We start from the raw sequence: 19,403 nt of genomic DNA on the forward strand, positions 1-19,403 counted from the left end.
ATTCTTGTTGGCTCCTTATCTGGTTCGCCAGCATGTTGCTTGCCCCAGAGCCATGATGATGTTTCCTCCAGACAATTAGTCGTCACTCCTAACATCTGAGTTACTGTTAAGAACTTTAGCTAAATATTTAGCAATTTTAGTCAGAATGAGACTACCAGAGCCCAGACTAAGAGCAGACGTGGCGGCTGACTTCCTGACTACAGAAAACACCTGCATTCATGTAAAAGGAAGCGCATCTCACCATCTGATTATCTATCAAAAGGTACTTACATGATGGACCGCCAGACTCCATCTTTGCACATTATAGTTCCCTAATTTACCTCATACCTGGACATGCCTAATAATCTATTCTCTCGTTCTGCCGAGATACACCAACCCCTAAATCTCATGTTGTTACTGAGCCTCAACCCGTCTCAGCTGCCATGGCTCCTCCCACCACCCCCTGACGCCCCCTGCTGTAGCCCACCACACCTCCACACCAGCCAACTACTTCTCCGTTGCGCTTGATGGACGTTCTCATGCGGGATGGGTTTCGGACACGCGCATGCCGTCGTGATCAGACTTGGACTTCTAGAAAACTGGTCTAGAAATTGATTGCTCATTTCTTTATTTTTCTTATTTATTTATTTTCTCTCTCTCACTCACTACTTACTTCACTCTTTACTGTTTATATTGTTACTATTGTAGTGTCTGTTACTGGTCAGAGGAGGACGGGCCCCCCTCTGAGTCTTAGTTCCTTTCAAAGATTCTTCCTCGTGCTCTAGGGAGTTTTTCCTTGCCACTGTTGCCCTTGGCTTGCTCACTGGGGGCTTGGACCCAGACTTTTGTTAAGGTGCATTGTGACAACAATTATTGCAACAAGCGCTATATAAATAAATTTGACTTTGACTAATATGTCTGATAATATAGCTGCAATTGTACCTTGACCCTTCTCAACTGAAGCTACCGCTACCAAGGAAATCACTCTTCTGTTCCACAGCTGTGGACAGCTTGTTCCTCTGTCTAGCAGTCATTAACACACATTCTTATGCATTTGCATTTGCATTAATAATTTCTAATGATTAATTGTGTAATAGTAAATTTAAAGTGCAATGTGTTGGCATATCTCAGCATATCCATGTGTTAATCTTTGAAGGAAAAACACAAGCAGTTCATGCAAAAAGCAAACTCTACAAAATGGCTTTAAGAAGGTTTATGGACACTGACTGTGAAAGTATAATTTGATTTTTTTTATAGCTGCACTTTTTGCTTTTGCCTATTATTAGTATAAGTGTTATTATTATTAGTGATTTATTGAGCTTCTCATACTCACCACTGTGTATTTGCCATGTATTTGCTGGGCTGTTTATTTTTATCTGATGGATGTTTTTAGGATCCAAGTTTAAATAATCGCACAGAATACGGAGCGGTTCCCATTTATGGGATTTAAAAATAAAAGATGTCTGTCTTAGAATAGCAATATTAATTACCTCAAAAATGATGGATGTGCCAGTAGCAGTTTTTCTGCATGCACTGCCTCAAGCAGAACTCATGCCATCAGTTTGGACTTACTCATCCTTGCAGTCTGTACTTTTTATGTGGACTTGTTAAAAAAAATTATGAATTTGGATTTCTTTTTCCATTTTGATTTAATGAAGCAATGATTGCATACTAGGTAATGTAAGCCTACAAAATTTGTAAATTGCAGGGCAAACTTGGCCAACTGAATATTTGCTGTCTAACACTGAAGCTTGAATATTTCTACAGTTAACCAGGCTTGAATATCTCTACAGTTAACCAGGTCTTCCTTGCACTTGGTCTGCTTGGCTTACCACACATTATTGGCTTTCAAAGTTTTCTTCCAGTATATCATATAACAAATTGCACATTCTTGTTTATGTGTATAAGGTTGTATAAGGTTTCTTCTTCAGTGTCCAGACTGTCCTATTTCAACCATTGTATTTATTTCATCTACATTGTTCAGGTTTTAGACACAGGAGGATGTTTCCAGTATAGTTTATTCATATAAAGTATGAGCAACATCTGTTTACCGCATTTCTCCACCAAAACACCCGAACCGCCACCACTGCCAAAAAAATACCTGCAGCTCGTCTTACACCTCTCTCTGTCTCTCTCTCTCTCTCTCTCTCTCTCTCTCTCTCTCTCTCTCTCTCTAGCATGACCTTGGCTTCCAGTAGCTGCACACATCAGATTTAAAACCTTGATGTTCGCCAAAAGAGCCAAAAATGGACCAGCCCCTCCATACATGAGGTCAATGGTCAAACCCCGATCCGTAACTCGAGTACTTTGAACCTGAAGTATGGATCGGCTTGAAAAATCAAACTTCCAATCTCATGGAAGACAAGCATGGAGTCTATTTTCTGTCCTGGCTCCCAGATGGTGGAATGAACTTCCACTTGCTGTCTGGACAGCAGAGTCCCTTGCAGTCTTCAAACACAGACTAAAGACCCATCTATTCATGGAATATTTAAATGACCACTGACCCTACTCCCATATTAACTAATTAAACTAGTACTTATTGTAGGGTATTGTTCATGACACTGATTGTATTGTATTGTATTGTATTGTATTGATGGTATTGTTTTTTTACACTGATGTCATCTAACAAACTCTAGTATTTATTGTTTATCGCACTTATCATTGTCTAAGATAGAACTTATGTATTTTGTACTTCTAGGCATTAGCACTTATCCCTATATTTCTACAGTATTCTAGTTCATTGGTATATTGGACTTTAATCTACTCTACTGGCTAGGATGTATTCTAGGGGTAAATGACAAAGCACTTTGGTAAGTCGATCTGGATAAGAGTGTCTGCTAAATACCGTAAATGTAAATATAAATGCAAATGACCTGTTTACTGGACGTATGGATATATCTAGTAAAAGTGATCAGACATCCAAGTTCAGACACGCACACACACTCACCAAATCAAAAAGTACTTTCATCTTTGGCATGAAAATGAATCCCTGTGGTTAAGCACAAAATGTAACACTCTCAAGAAAAATGTTATAAATAACAATGGCAATGCTGGCATATTTTCATTTTAATGGCAAAATATTATTATTGTATAAACACATAAATGTGGCAGTTTCTTAGTTATGGATGAGGGCCAGGTCAAATTACATCTGTGGGATTAATTTCAAATGAAAAGTTAATTTACAGCAACTGAGTATCTCAATTAATTGAAATCTTTGCCATCTAAGACAGCTGAAAGTACAAAGAATAGTCTCTTCTACATAGCTGTAACTGATGCTTCTTAGCTCATCTTTCCTAATGAAGTCTGTCAATTCTATATAAGAGGCAGACAGTTTACTTAATTAGTAATATAACCTGATATCACCCCCCTGTGGATGAAAAGGTGACGTGAAGAAGCTGCTGCTTGTGCTGTTGCTTCAGATTGAGGAGGCCAACAACAGGCTGTGTAAACATTTTTTGTATAATTCCACCCATAATGTTACATCTTATTTTAACAGAAATCATTCAAGAAAAATAAAACATAGTATATTTCATTTATTTAATTAGTCCTTAAATTATATTGATAGAACAATATGTAGGCACTCTTAAATATGTAGGCAAAATAGGTGAGTTTGGCCAGTAAGCTAACTGTTTATTGTTGATGCAGAGAAACTTTGGAACAGCACTGCGCAGGCTTTCTGTACTTTGTTAGCTAGCTAGCTATAGTGAGTGGTAGATTCACCATTATTTGACATCCCGAATGCCCTCTGAAGCTGAAACTGAACGAGGTGAGAAGCAAACTAAGCGTGTGCAAAGCCTTCACTTTAAAGCTTTCAGAGGATGCCTCCTATGTCCTACAACACGCACTTATACTACTCACAGATAATAAACCCACTATTCCAATATTCTGCTTGCACCCCTGCAGGATCAGGTTGTCGGCTATGAGGGCGAGATCTATTTGAGATGAAGTGGTCTAAGAACAGAGCAAGAGAACTGGAGTTCATGCTGGTGAGAGAGTTTGAGACAGAGAGGGGGGGTAATGAGTAAAGCAAGATATCCTGAAAGAAAAAAACAACTTACAATGTACTCAGATGACAACACTGTGTGTGTGTGTGTGTGTGTGTGTGTGTGTGTGTGTGTGTTCAAGCACACGTACAGAATTCCATCTAAGTTAGTAAACTAATAGGAGGCTTGTCCATGTGTGCATGTCTGTATAATGTTTACAGGTGTATGATTTTCCCACGACCTCTGTGAGCTGTGTTTATTACCCATTCCTGCACTGTAAATCTCACAGTTTCATGTTTACATAATTCTGGCTCCTAATACTGATTTATGGTGTGACAGGAAATAGAGCACATCGTGCACAGATCACTGAGTCTCTTCAGGGCCGATGGGACAGGAATGGCGGATTACACGCTGGAGTTGCCAGGTGACGGACTGAAGATCTCAGACATCTGGGTTAACACTTCCTGGCTCCAACAGGCCTGGTTCAACCCACTATGGGTTTAGTACAAGAAGATTTTGGGAAGGACTTTGGTCAAAGGTTTGGTTAAAGGTTCGCAAATGCTTGGTGACAGTTAGGTAGGAATGAGTAAGGGGTTGGTAGAGGCCTATAAGGCTTTGGTAGAGATCTATAAGGGTTTGGTAGAGACCTATAAGGGTTTGGTAGGTGCCTGTAAGGCTTTGGTAGAGGCCTGTAAGGGTTTGGTAGGTGCCTGTGGTGTAAACGCTTATCAGCTAATATTACTAATGAATAGACTAAAGCTATTCATCTTTCCAATATCTCTATTATGTCACATTTGAGACACAACACATTTAATAACACATCAAACGTACAGTGTAGCTACAAGTGTTTTTTATAAACATTTATAAACTACATTTCAATTGAAATAGCAATTTTTTAAAATAAATGTTATTCTAAAACTGCATCAGTGATATAAACAATTTCATTAAAATACAACATCAGATTAAGTACAGATATAGTATATCTGGAATTTTACACTTATAATAAGGAGTAATGCTATTCTTCCACATGTGTAATAATGTAAGCACACAGGTAAAGAACTGCAAAAATGTATCATTCTATTTAAAATAAAACACCACAGGAAGTAACAGCAAGGTTAGAAAGGCACTTTGAAGTTCTTTAAGAAATCAAATAATTTAAATATTAAGACACATATTATGCTGATTACAGTCTGATGGAGTCTGATGGAGTGGTTGAAATGTGTGACAGTGGGTGATGTTATAGGTGGAAGTGTTGGAGTGTGATGGTAAGTGATGTTATATGTGGAGTGGTTGGAGTGTGATAGTGGGTGATGTTATATCTTGAGGAGTTGGGGTCTGATGGTGGGTAATGTTATATCTTGAGGAGTTGGGGTCTGATGGTGGGTGATGTTATATCTGGAGGGGTTGGAGTCTGATGGTGGGTCATGTTATATCTGGAGAGGTTGGAGTCTGATGGTGGGTGATGTTATATCTTGAGGAGTTGGGGTCTGATGGTGGGTGATGTTATATCTGGAGGGGTTGGAGTCTGATGGTGGGTCATGTTATATCTGGAGAGGTTGGAGTCTGATGGTGGGTGATGTTATATCTGGACAGGTTGGAGTCTGATGGTGGGTGATGTTATATCTGGAGTGGTTGGAGTCTGATGGTGGGTGATGTTATATCTGGAGAGGTTGGAGTCTGATGGTGGGCGATGTTATATCTGGAAGTGTTGGAGTGTGATAGTGGGTGATGTTATATCTGGAGGTGTTGGAGTCTGAAGGTGGGTGAAGCTTTTCTCAGGTTCTTGGACTGTGCTGTAGATTGGAGTTTAGTCCTTGCTGGGCAATTTCACAAGACTAAGGTCATGTTATCCCCTGAGCAAATGTAGTAACTCATGTAGCTTTACATGGATAAAAAAAAACTGCATTCAGCACAAAAAACCCCCAACATATTTTCAAGACTTTAATTTTGAATAAAAAGTTTATGCTTACCATCTAAAGCCACATTAGGACATGTCAAGTTTTAAATGGGCAGCAGGAGTTCCTCAAATACTTTTGTTTTGATCAAATTTACAATGTCAGTTATTTTTACAGACTGCTGCCTCATCAATATTCTGGCACCTTTTACCTAAACTGACCAGTAGAAATAACACCAGGTTACTCTAATCCCATGGGAACAGCCATCAGTGGCGGATATAGAAAGTTTTACATGAGTTGGCAATGGAGTGGCAGAGAATATTAGGAGGGTGGAATGTGTGGTGATTACAGATAAGTGAGTGAGGAATTTAGACCAAATTCAAGTCTCCTGTTTTATAAAACACTAGACTGATAACAATATTTCATACAGAAGTAATGTTTTGTAGTTCTGATCAGTAAAAGCTACATGACAGCAATGTATAAAATGAGTAGCCATTACCATCTCTGTAATTTATATTGCAATTTCATATCCTTTACGAATTTATCATAAATATTACAAAAATATTACAAAATATTACAAAGGTCTTGCAGTAAAGGATATATGACAGGAAGAATAATCCCAGTATTTAAAGCAAGCATTTACCAGTACAGTATAAACCATACTCACCTCATGAGAAAATAAAAATTCAGACTGAAAATCAAAATTACACCACTTTCAAATGCAACAATACAAACATACTTTATATATAGAATTATTTAAAGATGGATAACATTATTTGCTGTTGTTTTCAGATAATTTATGTTGTTTGCTAAAGAAGAACTTAGGAAAAGGGCTGTAATTATATTTATTTATTCAGTTGACTTTATTATATTATTTGCTTCAGAAATAACTTACACTCCATGTGTAACAGTGATACAGACATAATGAACTATGCCATTTGCATAGCCTACTGTGGGGAGACTTTTGTTTTGGTGATGTTCACTGTGGCGTACTCTACTTCCTCTCCTTGAATAAGAGCCTTTGGCAGTTGAACAGTGGAGTAGAGCACTTCCTGTGTGTGGGAGTGTGTGAAATGAACACTGGAGTAGTGAACTTCATCCTGATCATCTGAAGATACTGTGGAGTCACAGGTCTTAGCCAGGGCTGAGATATTATCATATACAGGAGCAGAGTCATGCTTTAGGAGAGAGAGAGAGAGAGAGAGAGAGAGAGAGAGAGAGAGAGAGAGAGAGAGAGAGAGAGAGAGAGAGAGAGAGAGAGAGAGAGAGAGAGAGAGAGAGAGAGAGAGAGAGAGAGAGAGAGAGAGAGAGAGAGAGAGAGAATGAAAAGGTTTCTCTGGAAGTAACAATAATCAACATAAGCACTAATGCTGGCTGCACAGTCCACTATGACATGAGACCCATTAAGAACAACTGCAATGATCTGTTGAGTCCCTCATTTAAACTCACATTTGTGCTGGTCTCCTCACTCCTTCTGCTGACAGCTGCAGATCCCCTCCTGGTGGAGAACCACAGTAATAACATCACCAGCATCACACTCAATTCTCCTGCATTAATCTAAGCCCTCTACAGTTACTACAGTCTGGGGAAAGTGAATTTAATCCTGTTGATACTGTGTGACCCTATACTGTAAACATCAGAGCAAAGATTCTCTGGACTGAGCAGGAAAAAAAATCATTTACTGTAACTCTTCAGGAAAATTATATTGTTTTTAACCTAATCTCTGTCTAGTGTGTGGTCGTTAGTGAATGGCCAATTAGCACAGATCATTTTAACTTGTTTCCCTGTACTAAGAAAAGGACAAAGTTGCTTACAAAGTGACTTGTAAACCTATGGACAGTTACTGGGCAATTCAATCAGCATTTCTGTGAGGCACATTTTTGTGGAAAGTTTTTGTGGAATTCTCCAAACAGGTTTATTTAATACGTTTTAAATGTTGATGCCTTTCCAGAGTGAAAAATGTGCAGTTATGGGTCAGTGTTAGGCTACTGCTAATTAGATCTAAGTGTAGATCTGCTTCAATGTGCATGAATACACAACTAAAACAAAACCTTGGTGAAAGCACAGTTAACTGCAACTGCTTCTCGCTGTGGGGCACGCTTCAAGGCTTAACAGGATGCAGAGAAGGGGCACGTTCAAACATACGTTTTTATTAACGCACAGACGACACATCTAACACTGCACAGCTGAGTAAACACCTTTCAAACACCAACAACACGTACTACAACACAGGAGACATATGCACACATACACACACAAGAGGATTACACCTAATACAGAACAGGTGGACGACACAAAAGGGCGTGGCAACGCAGACGAACACACACACACACACACACACACACACCAAGACGTTTGAAGATGGGGCGGGGCTGTAACGTGACAATAAAGATATTAACTTGAATGTTTTAGATGATTCATTACTGCCACTTCAGAGAGTTTGAGAGTTTATAAGTTATCTCCAAAGGACTACTCAAAATAAAGTGTGACCAAAATTAAGGAATGCTATTTAAAGTTTATTTTTAATATAGTTATATTTCTGGAAAAATTGTAACTACTGGATGCATGTGTAAAGACAATAAAATCAAGCCCAAGACTGAATCTTTAGGTAAGCCATGTGTGATGGGAGTGGAGAGGATTAAATCCTGTTTAAATAGCGCAATCTTTTAGCTAAAAGGACAACTAGACATTTCCTTCCAAAAAGTGCAATTTTGTGGTTTTGATATATTGAAACATTTTATTTAACAAACTGATGTTTTGAACAATTGTTTTACTGATGCATGCTTTCCAAAACAGTGAATTCTTCATCTTTGAGTTTACTTAACCTATACACTGCAGTAATTATTTTTTACATTTTTTAAGTCTTAACATGAAACCAAATTTTAAAATTGAATAAAGCATGTAAAATTTTAGGATTTAAAATAGGTATAAGCATTTTCTATAACTATTAAAATAGTTTTGGCCTCTGTCAAGATTTTTAGTTTTATTTATTTTTAGAGGGAGGGGTATCTCATCAGCATTAGTGTGCATGCATGTTTGTGTGAGTGCATGTGTATGTGTGAAGGTGTGTCTAAGTGTGACAGAAATATGGTTAACAAAACCATTTGCATTGCCTACCAGGCAGAGAAATTCACTCTGGCATACTCGACTTCCTCTTCTTGACTAAGAGCCATTATTAGTTGGACAGTAGAGTAGAGAGGTACTTCCTGTGTGTGGGAGCGTGTGAAATTAATGTTGGAGTAGTGAACGCCGTCATTTGTGGGGTCAGAGGGCATGTCCAAGGCTGAAAAGTTATCATCTACAGGAGTAGAATCATGCTGAGAGAATTGGGACATGATGATTAATGATTTATGTAATTAATAATCAAAATACAGGCTTAACTCTGTTACTTTGGTCATTGGACCCTTTATGGAAAACTTTGCAGGGATTTTGAGTTGGACCGAAATCTCAATCCTCTGTCGACTCTTCTTCAAACTCACTTTTGCGCTGGTCTCCTCACTCCTGCTGCTGACAGCTGTGGTTCGCCTCCTGGTGGTGAACCACAGTAATAACATCAACAGTTTCAATAGCTTCTGTGTTAATCAAACTCTAGTTAAAATGATTTGTTTTAAAACCTAGTTGACGTCACTGGCATGATAATTATGTGGTTTAAATCATATGTCACTGACGGACAGCAATTTACCTCCTTTGGTAGGTTAATACCCATCAATCCGATGTCATGGTGTTCTCAAGGCCTGAATACTTGGTCCTCTACTTTTTATTAATAATTCTCCACCTTGGCAACATTACTAGACAGCATGGTCTCCAGTTTCACTGCTGTATGCATTATATGCAATTTTCTGCTCATCCAGTCCTCTCATACAGGCTGCCTCCTCTCAGCCTAGTTGATTGCCTGACTGATATTTTCTTCCAACCACCAGCTTGCTGTCTGAATGATGTAATTACTATGCCTTTGCAACTCTATTTTTCTCTTTTTTTAACAATTAATGAATAAAATATCTCATGTTTTGAAATTTTATTGCATCTTCAATTTGTTGTTGTTGTTTTTTTTGTTTTTTTTACTTCAGTCTAATTGTCATTGTTTATTGTTTTTGCTATTTTGTACAGTGATCTTGGGGACTGGGCAGTAAACAACCTACAGCATTGGCAGGGTGTGTAATATAAATGTGGCTTCAGCTTCTGTAATAGCATCACCAGCATCACGCTCAATTCTCCTGCATTAATCTAAGCCCTCTGGAGTTACTACAGCCTGGAGAAAGTGAATTTAACCCTGTTGATGGTACTGTGTGACCCTATACTGTAAACATCAGAGTGAAGATTCTCTGGACTGGGCAGTAAACAGCCTACAGCATTGGCAGGGTGTGTCATATAAATGTGGCTTCAGCTTCTTACCTCATCCATAGACAGACAGCAGTGAGAGTCAGAAACAAACCCACAGTGACTCCAGAAGCTGCATATGTCCCAGCTGGTTTCCCTGCATCAGGAAGGAGAGCGCAGCATGTTACACAGACATGCGAACAGTCACAGAAGTCTTGCTGTATGACCTCATCAAACTGACACTGGAAGTTTCAGGAGAGTTTCGCTTTCTTTAATCATCATGTAGCAATAAGGCAGTGAATTCAACACAGATTCTACCTGAAGTAAATGACCATTCTGATGAGTTAGATGATCCAAATGGATTCTGCACCACACAGTAGAAAAGTCCACTTGTTCCTGTAGCTATAGTTAAATTGGTGCCATTTCCTAACAGTAAGACATCACTTCCTGTCTTTCTGTACCAGGAGTAATTACTGATGGGGTTGGAGTCACTGTAGCACAGCAGTGTCACCGAGTCACCAGACACACGGTCAGTAACAGACGGGACACTGGGAGGGTCTGAACAGGAGAGCAGGAATGAAAATTAATACACTTAAAGTCTTTTATTTTAACTGTTCATGTTTGAACATAGCCAATATCAGTCATCTATAGAAATATTTACGAAAACAGTAAAATTCAGTATATAACCTGAATGAACACAATAACTGTAAAAAGAGTGATATTTGTAAGACTATCAGTAAAATTAATAAAAAAGTTGCATAGCCACAGTGTAATGACTTAGCACTGAGTATAACAAAATGGATTTAAACATAAACCCAGTAGATTTAAATATTAAACGTTGTGAATTATGGAAGAACATGTAAAAAAAAAAAAATTTTTTTAAAGATTCCAAAAATACCCCAAACACTGGCAACTTTTAAATTGAAATATATCTAAAAATGCTGTAGTTGTCTTTTGTCTTAGCCATATGTGACTCAGCATGAGTTCACTGTAATCTAGTAGAAGTTGCCAGTGACACAGAGTGAGTGCAGTTTAAAGTGAGGACAAGAGCAAGAGACAATGAGAACACAAACAAAACACACTGATGTAGTACTGCTGAACCAGCTAGCCAGTGCCCACAAATGTATAGAGCCCTCAACATGGAAAGGTGCTTCCCAGCTACTTATAAACATGTAGGCAGAACCAGCAGCAGAAAACAGCAAAAACAAACAACAATCAAACAAACTTTTTATCTGATAGAAGCTGCCAGTGATATGCAGACAGAGTGATGAGAGTTTAAAGTGAGGATCTTACAGACAGCAGGAGAGCGGAGCTCCTCATATCCTCTTACAGCACAGGAGTAGCTGCCTGCATCCTCACTACTGTCATACACATACAGTCCATTAGTGTTCTGGTTATATAAAGGCTGTCCATTCCTGTACCAGATGTAGGTGGGGTTGTTGGGCAGCGTGCAGGTGGAGCTGCAGATCAGGTGCTTTCGACTACTTCTGTCTGATACTGTAATCTTCAGATCTGCAAGTCATTATAAAAAATGTCTGGTGCTATTTTTAATCAAAAGAAAATTATTATAGCTTACTAAACTTATTTTTAAATTATACAACATTACCTGTGACAGAGAGAGATACTCCAGGACGTCCAGTGTATTTCCCCGCAGTACTATCAGTGTGGAATCTGAACCTGTATGTGTGAGCGTCACTCTCTCTCAGGTGAGTGATTGTCATACTACAGTCATTCTGGGAGCTCTGTCTATACTGCACTCTCCCCTCATACTCCTCTTCCTCTCTCACATCCACAGCTTCAACACCAACCTGCTGCTCTGTAATGAACCAGAATGATTTTGTGACCTTCTGGTTATTAGGGTAGGTATAGTAACAGTGCAGGTCCACAGATGAGCCAATCAGAGAGCAGATTGTCTGGCTATAGTAAGTCACACTCCAGCATCTCCAATTATCTGCAGAAACACCTGAAACAGAAACACTAAATGAAAAACAACTGAAACACATCAGTGTTATAGCAATAATACTCTGAAGGCAGTACCACTCAGCAATGTACCACATGAGTGTTTCCTCTAATCAGATACTTTTAGTGAGACAATGAGAATGCAGTTTAAAGTAAGGCCCAGAATTCATAAGTATTTGCCTAAGCAGTATTTATAAGAGCATGTACAGTATAATTATCTTATAAAAGTGTGTTACTAACAACTGCTCTTTGATCAAAACCAGGTCGCCCATGAAAGAGGTCAGTAGAGGTTGACTAAATGTACACAGGGAACAGGATTGTAGTACAGTCAGTCAGCTGGCCTAAGAGAACAGTAGCAATACCAGCAGTGATACATTATAGCTAACTAACTGTGAAATGTTAGGTACAGATATACAGTAGATGTACTTAATAAAGTGATCATTTAGTGTGTAAATAAAACACACACACATGACTGAAATATACTTACCGACACCTGCAAAACAGAAACTAAAATATATCAGCAATTAAGTAGCATCAAGGTCTCCCAGCCATTGTTAATCTAACAGTAGATGCTAATGAGTTGCTGACAGAGTGATAAGAGTTTAAAGTGAGGATCTTACAGACAGCAGGAGAGCGGAGATCCTCATATCCTCTTACAGCACAGGAGTAGCTGCCTGCACCACTATAGTCATACACATACAGTTCATTAGTGTTCTGCTTATATACAGGCTGTCCATTCCTGTACCAGATGTAGGTGGGGTTGTTGGGCAGAGTGCAGGTGGAGCTGCAGTGCAGTTTGGTTGTCCATCTATATGTGTTTGGCCTCATAACCTTCAGATCTGCAAGTCATTTTAATTAAGAAGCTTTGGTGTTATATTTATAAATAGTATATAGTTAACTAATCTTATGTGATTACGTGTGACAGACAGAGATGCTCCAGGTTCACCAGTGTATTGACTGTATTAGTAATATTAGTAATGAAAATGTTAGCTTTTAATATTCATATTAGCTTTTAAACCAAGCCCAATAAATGTGTAGGAAATATGCATAAGATTTATTGATCATATATATATACTCACTGAGCTCTTTTTTAGAAACACCTGCTTTAGGTAAGTGTACAGTCAGAGACTATATATAACCCATCTGTGGTGATGCACAGTTGGTCTTAACCATCTTCATTATCAGTGGTTATTTTCTGACTGCAGAACCAGATGGATGGTGAACCAGTCTCAACTCAGCAATGACAATGACACATGTAAACCAGTAACACACCCATGTCTGATAAACTTGTACAAACGCAGCACAATCATAATTACATTTATGTCCATCAGTATTCAGTATTAGTCTAACTAAGATCCAACTGCAAGACACGTTTGCTTAGTAAGTTCAGACTATGCTGCTGTGAGTGTAGATGGTACAGTGAAGGGACTGGTGTTTGCTCAGCTCTTGTAAATGGTTTTGTCCAGTTTCTTACATGCACACTATTGTAAATGTAGTCAGTATCACTGCTCTGTTGAAACTGTTTCACCACCTTCCTTCTGTGTGTACTAGTAACAGAGAATCAGGTGAATTATCTCAGCATGAAATATCACACACTCTCATGTCAGCTCTGACCAGACTGGACTGGAAGGGATAAAGTGACTGAATAATTAAAAATGTAATAATATCCATATAAAAAGAATAACACACATGTGGCATGCAAATATGTAGCTTAAGATGGATTGTCTTATGGCGAATATTGAATAATACTGAACTTCTGTATTAGCATTGAGATTTCTTGCATATTTTGTGTGTGTGTGAGAGAGAGAGAGAGAGAGAGAGAGAAAGAGAGAGAGTGTGTGTGTGTGTTCTATGTTTTATGTTTGTTATTACCTGTAACAGTTAGAATAACTCCAGATGAAGCAGATATCCATTCACTACTCCATATTCTAAATCTGAAGTTATAAACTCCAGAGTCACTTACATTCACGTTGTTCATTGTCAGTGTACAGTCATTCCACCGTGTGCTTACAGACACTCGTCCTAAATATTGAGGGTCTTTACTCAGGTCTTGTGGTTCTCCATCAGGTCTCTGGACCTGATACCACTCTCTCGCTCTGACACTGGAAGAACTAGATGTATATTTGCAGGGGATTTTTACTGTAGATCCAGTAAGAGCACAGAGGCTCCGAGAAGAGAGAGTTACACTCTGCTGAGACTGAGCTCCTGGAACACACACACACACACACACACCAGGATTATAGGGGTGAGTTTACACTCTTATCTTTATCTGAGTGTGACTGTCATGGTGTGAATGCTGCTGCTGCTGCTGCTGCTGCTGCTGATGATGATGATGATGATGATGATGATGATGATGATGATCATCACTGCCAAATCTGTGCCGAACTGCACAAGTTATAATGTGGCAGACTTTGTGACAAATCCCCTAACACCTGTCTCTACTGGTCTTATATGTGCCTCCCACCTGCGTTCTCTCACCTCAGACACTGCATCTTCAAATGAAACTGTAAGCTCTCAAAATTAAAGCATCCAGGTTTTGTAAAAAAAAAAATTATTATTATTATTTTTTTTATGAGTACCACACCATGTCCAGCCTCAGCAAGGTTAACACAGTACATTGTGGGACCTGTAGTTTTTTATTTACATGAACAAATAATTTCCAGTCTCGTCCTTCGCCCCATCTACCAATATCTAAAGCCAGTGCTCATTCTCCAACACGCTCCACTTCTCATAAAAACTCATACAAATCGCTTTATTAGATATTCCACTGAGCAATGTGTTAATCTCTAGACATTTACTATCAAACACTCTAACACTCTTAAGATCTTGATTGTGTCTCCACATGTGACAAACTAAACTTAGACGCTGATAAAACATGCTTCAGCGTGCCAAACCCCACATATAATTTACACTTAGGGTCTTGGCCTACCCACTGTCCATTGTCAAAGCAATATCATGCGTGCCCAAAAAACAAAGTAAAACATAAAGGAAATATTCAAAGTTTACCTGCCAGTAACATGAGGATTGTTGCTACTGTAATATTTCCTGATGTTCGGAAAGACATGTTTCACACACTGGTTCACACCGGTCACACAGAAGTGATACTTGGAGCTCCAATAAGTAATAACTTTAGGCTAAATACTAAATTTAAGCCTTAAATGAAGGTCTCGGCTACTTTCTTGTGTTCCTGAGTATAACGGCCGTGACCTCAGTCCTGCTCCTCCTCACCCATCCTACACTGGGAAGATGTTGTGATCTTGGTTACTGTCAAACAGCAAAGACACGGAAGGAAGGTGTGTTGTGCATTTAGCAGAGCGTTTGTTCATCACACCTCCCCCTTTTAGCTTATAACCTCTTCCTTTTTCTGTTCTCAAGACCACAAAACTCATTTAAGTGTGAGAAACCTTTTTTCCTTTTTGTTTTTCTACTCATTTGCTTTGTTTGTTTGTTTACTGATAAGTTAAAGATGTACTAGTCTGCCCTGGTATCAGGCTTGGCCTCTCCTGTGTCCTGCATCATCTGTTACACCAGATGCCACATCTATCACTCCTGTCAAAGTCCCTGAGGTCAGGTTTGAGTTTGATCAGACTGACTGGTAATGGAATTCTGTGTATTTCTTCTACAGATTGACCATAAATTATATCTTTGGTCATCATGGCTGCCCAGAGCTCGTAGCCACATGCAGTAGTCCAGACTTTCGTATAGCAGATGCTGTGAGTATATTTAGGTCAAATGTCATCAAACAGGAACTCAGCAGCCATATAGATGAGAGGGGAGAATGCAGTGTGAATACAGATTGACATTTGTACCACTTTAGTGTTAACCACATGCCCAACTCGTATCAGTCAAACACACAGCTGCTGTACTGAACATTTAGGTGAAGATACAAGAATTTTTATTTTATGTTATGTTCACTATGGTGAGTAAATAAAGTTTGAAACCACTTTTTCTATTGTAGCCACTTAATTTGAAGAAAAAGGAGATTAAATATAAAATAAAAATGAAATGTAAAATCCAGAGTTTGTTGTTTCCAGATTTTCTTTTGTAAACTGTTTTTGAAGTAAGTAGTAAAACAAGCAATATAAAGACCTTAATCAGCCACAGCGGGGCAACAGTGAACTCAGGAAACTGTACTGAACACTGGAAAGCAACACAGCACAATGAGTCACAGCAAGTGAAGTCAGAGCATTTCATGACAACAGAGTTTATGTTGAATTCATAGAGACAGAGAAACCCCAAAGAATTAATTAATTGTGTCAGGAATCGATATTTCTGAAAATAATCTTTTATAGCAGGTTAAAACACACATTCTTTGGAACTGTGTGACCATCCTTTTAGTCTCTCAATTTTGCTTAAAAATACAGGGATGCTGTAAACCTGTCAGAAATGCCAGTAGCCCACCCAGTGTGTACTGCAGGTAATGCATCATTTATTCATACGTCACTGTGTAGCCTTTAGCCCACAGGACAGGAAATGTGACAGTGATGTACTTCATCCCCAGTGTACTGGTGTAGTGATGCCTGTTGAAATTACATATAATTTGATTTAGTGGCTGTGTAATACTTTCTCATGTATTACTAAATTTGAATACGTTTTTTTCTCTGCTGGTTACACATGTGATAAACAAAACAAACAATAAAAAGTAGGCTCCAGTTAATGTATCTTTTTAACCCAACTTATTTCTATATATAGTTGTTACATTGAGTATTCAGTCTTTTTATATAGAATTACACAGTCACATGTTCTTTCTTCAGAAATATATGAAATATATATATTAATGCATTATAATTTCTTAGATGTCTCTGTACATCATATTCTATGAGAATGCGTAAATAAACAAGAACCACGTGGTGGCCCAAACTACACGGACACTGACGAGGAGGACCGTTACACTTTGTAACAGTATGCGAGTAATTAATGAAGCAAACTGACTTTATTGATTTTAAGTTTGTCTGTGCTGGCAAACTCAGAAAACAAATATTGACTTGTCACTACCACAATCTTTAGCGGTTGCTTCACAATTAGATTTTATTTTTAATTATAAGGTTTTCATAAAAGAATTGTACTTAAACATGTTGTTTCTAATGTTCTCTTTCTTTAAGGTAATGATTTTTATTCTGATTAAAACAATATGTAACGGTCAGGGCCACCTGCTAGACTTCCCTCGGTGGCCAGAAGAAGGCAGAGACTTCCGTAACGGTAATAACGGACAACCAGCAGCCCGAGTCTGATGTTCCTTAAGGGACGTGCTCCCTCTGCTGGGGGAGGAGAGGAACGTTCCTTGATTAATGGCTGGTGGATTCTGATTGGTTGTGCTGTCCTGTGTAAAGAAGCGCATTGTTTGGAAGTGGCTGCTTGCCCGCCCACTGACCAGACTAAACTCAGTTCCGCTATAATTTAGAAACGAATAGTCAGCAATCTAAAATCTGTTGTTAGCAAGTCTACCGCTGAGGGCCCAATTTTGTTTACCTCTCATTTTCTCTTTTTTTATGTTGGCTGTTATGTTAGATGTTATGGTATTTGTTGTCTTGATCTTGCAATTGGATGGCATCTTTTTTTTTAACCTAAAATTTAGTTTTTAATACATACTCCTTCTCTCTCTCTCTCTCTCTCTCTCTCTCTCTCTCTCTCTCTCTCTCTCTCTCTCTCGCTCGCTCTCTCTCTTATATTTGATTTGTAGTCTGCCACAATCAGAGCATTAGCTATAGACGTACACTAACCTACTGGAGAATAAAATTAACTTTATAGAACTAAAGACAAACAAACACAGGCGTAAGGAATATATATTGGAAAGTGACTATATTCAGTCGCCATCAAATAGAAATGATCCAGCAGTTTATTATTTGTGTATAAAAAGAGCTACAGCTCTCAGTTTGTTTGGTAGTGAGATAAAATTTACAAAGTGAGCCTGAACAATTTTATTCCACTACATGTATTAGTACATTTGTTACAATTGGAATCAATTTTAGTATGTGTTAGAATTTGTATTAGATCTAGAATATGTTTGAAATCAGTCTTATAAGTGTACTATAGATATTTATTTGGGGTATAGATTTGTGTCAAGCTGTTCGATTATACCTTGTTTAGATTGTCCAGGATGAGCTGGTACAGTGAGGTTTTTATTTCCCTCTAAAATCACAAGCTGCATGTACCTCACATGATGAAGCGTACACCATGTATTACTGATATATGAAAGCAGCCTATCACAGATGGTGCTTCATATTTTTGATGGAGATTCTTCCTGGAAATAATTCCACACCACAGAATGGACTTTCTTAAGTGATCCTTCCATTATGTTATGGTTTGTCATTTTCCAACTTGGCTTATTATTTGCTGTTATCTCTCCACTCACTGAAACCCTTGAACTGGGATTCATTTATAATACTTTCAAACTATCTGGGAATTTGTAGGTGAACTATTCTGGTATTTGGGATCAGAGGATTAACTTGGTCTATGTAGCAATCACAGGTTGAAGCAGCAGGCTTCAGTAACATTTTGACATGTTTTAACACCTTGTCTAAAACAGATCAGCCTTGATTTTGAGATTGATTCTGAGTATGCTTCAGGGCTGGACTCTGAGGAGTCTTACGGACCCACATCGGACTACCGTGACTGGTACAATGAAGTCCAGTATTTGGAGTCGGAGTCCGCAGGGTCCTACTACCCTTCCATGGACTACAACGAGGGCTACATGGATTATGAAAGGAATGAGTACAGCGACGTTAGTCTGCCGTCAGACTCTGAGTTCAACTGCGGGAATGATCCTTCGATGGAGGTGCAGGAGGTCCTCTATGGAGATGCTCCCTTGGACAGCGACACAACGTCTGCAGACTACCAGCGCGACGGGCCTCTGGTACCCAAGCTTCCGTCCAAGGCTCCACCCAGGGCACGCCGCTCTAAGGCATGCAAGCTGCCTCATGTGACTTTCAGAGAGGTGTCGTCGTTGTCCGAGGAGGAAACTCCCGGAGACAGGCAAAGTAGCTGGTGCGCCTGCTGAAATGAGTGCGCAGAAGTCACCGCCCCTAAATCGGTGAGGGGCGATCTCCCACAGGTAGGTTGGACTTCAACAGGCTGGGGTTCTTGCCGGCTTCCCTGGACTCTCTAGCAATCCTCGATGTAGTTTAATACGTGTCCCTGTCACTGTGTCTGTCCCCATCACATTGTCTGTGCCAATCACTTTGTCCCCCTTTGTGTCAGTGCCTGTACCTGTCAGTGTGTCTGTCCCCATCACACTGTCTGTGCCAATCACTTTGTCCCCCTTTGTGTCAGT

General features: G+C 39.1%; 1 protein-coding gene and 1 long non-coding RNA gene across 2 annotated transcripts in view; both read right to left on the minus strand.

The window, feature by feature from the left end:
* Positions 1-6,673: 6,673 nt before the first annotated feature.
* On the minus strand, positions 6,674-10,683 carry LOC118240433. The gene is made up of 4 exons (XR_004775406.1): positions 10,493-10,683; positions 10,250-10,331; positions 7,307-7,355; positions 6,674-7,035 (listed from the first exon to the last, which is right to left on the minus strand). It is a non-coding gene; the product is annotated as an uncharacterized LOC118240433 (long non-coding RNA).
* A 21-nt stretch (positions 10,684-10,704) lies between these two features.
* The window catches only part of LOC118240485, a 55,994-nt gene continuing 47,295 nt past the window's right edge, over positions 10,705-19,403 (minus strand). Inside the window, exons 4-6 of the mRNA XM_035521151.1 lie at positions 11,781-12,137; positions 11,551-11,686; positions 10,705-10,732 (exon numbers count right to left, since the gene is read on the minus strand). Of these exons, the coding sequence (XP_035377044.1) occupies positions 10,705-10,732; positions 11,551-11,686; positions 11,781-12,137 (521 nt within the window). The remainder of the gene's footprint in view (positions 10,733-11,550; positions 11,687-11,780; positions 12,138-19,403) is intronic.

This window comes from Electrophorus electricus, chromosome 21 (genome assembly GCF_013358815.1).
Source record: "Electrophorus electricus isolate fEleEle1 chromosome 21, fEleEle1.pri, whole genome shotgun sequence".
NCBI lineage: Eukaryota > Metazoa > Chordata > Actinopteri > Gymnotiformes > Gymnotidae > Electrophorus > Electrophorus electricus.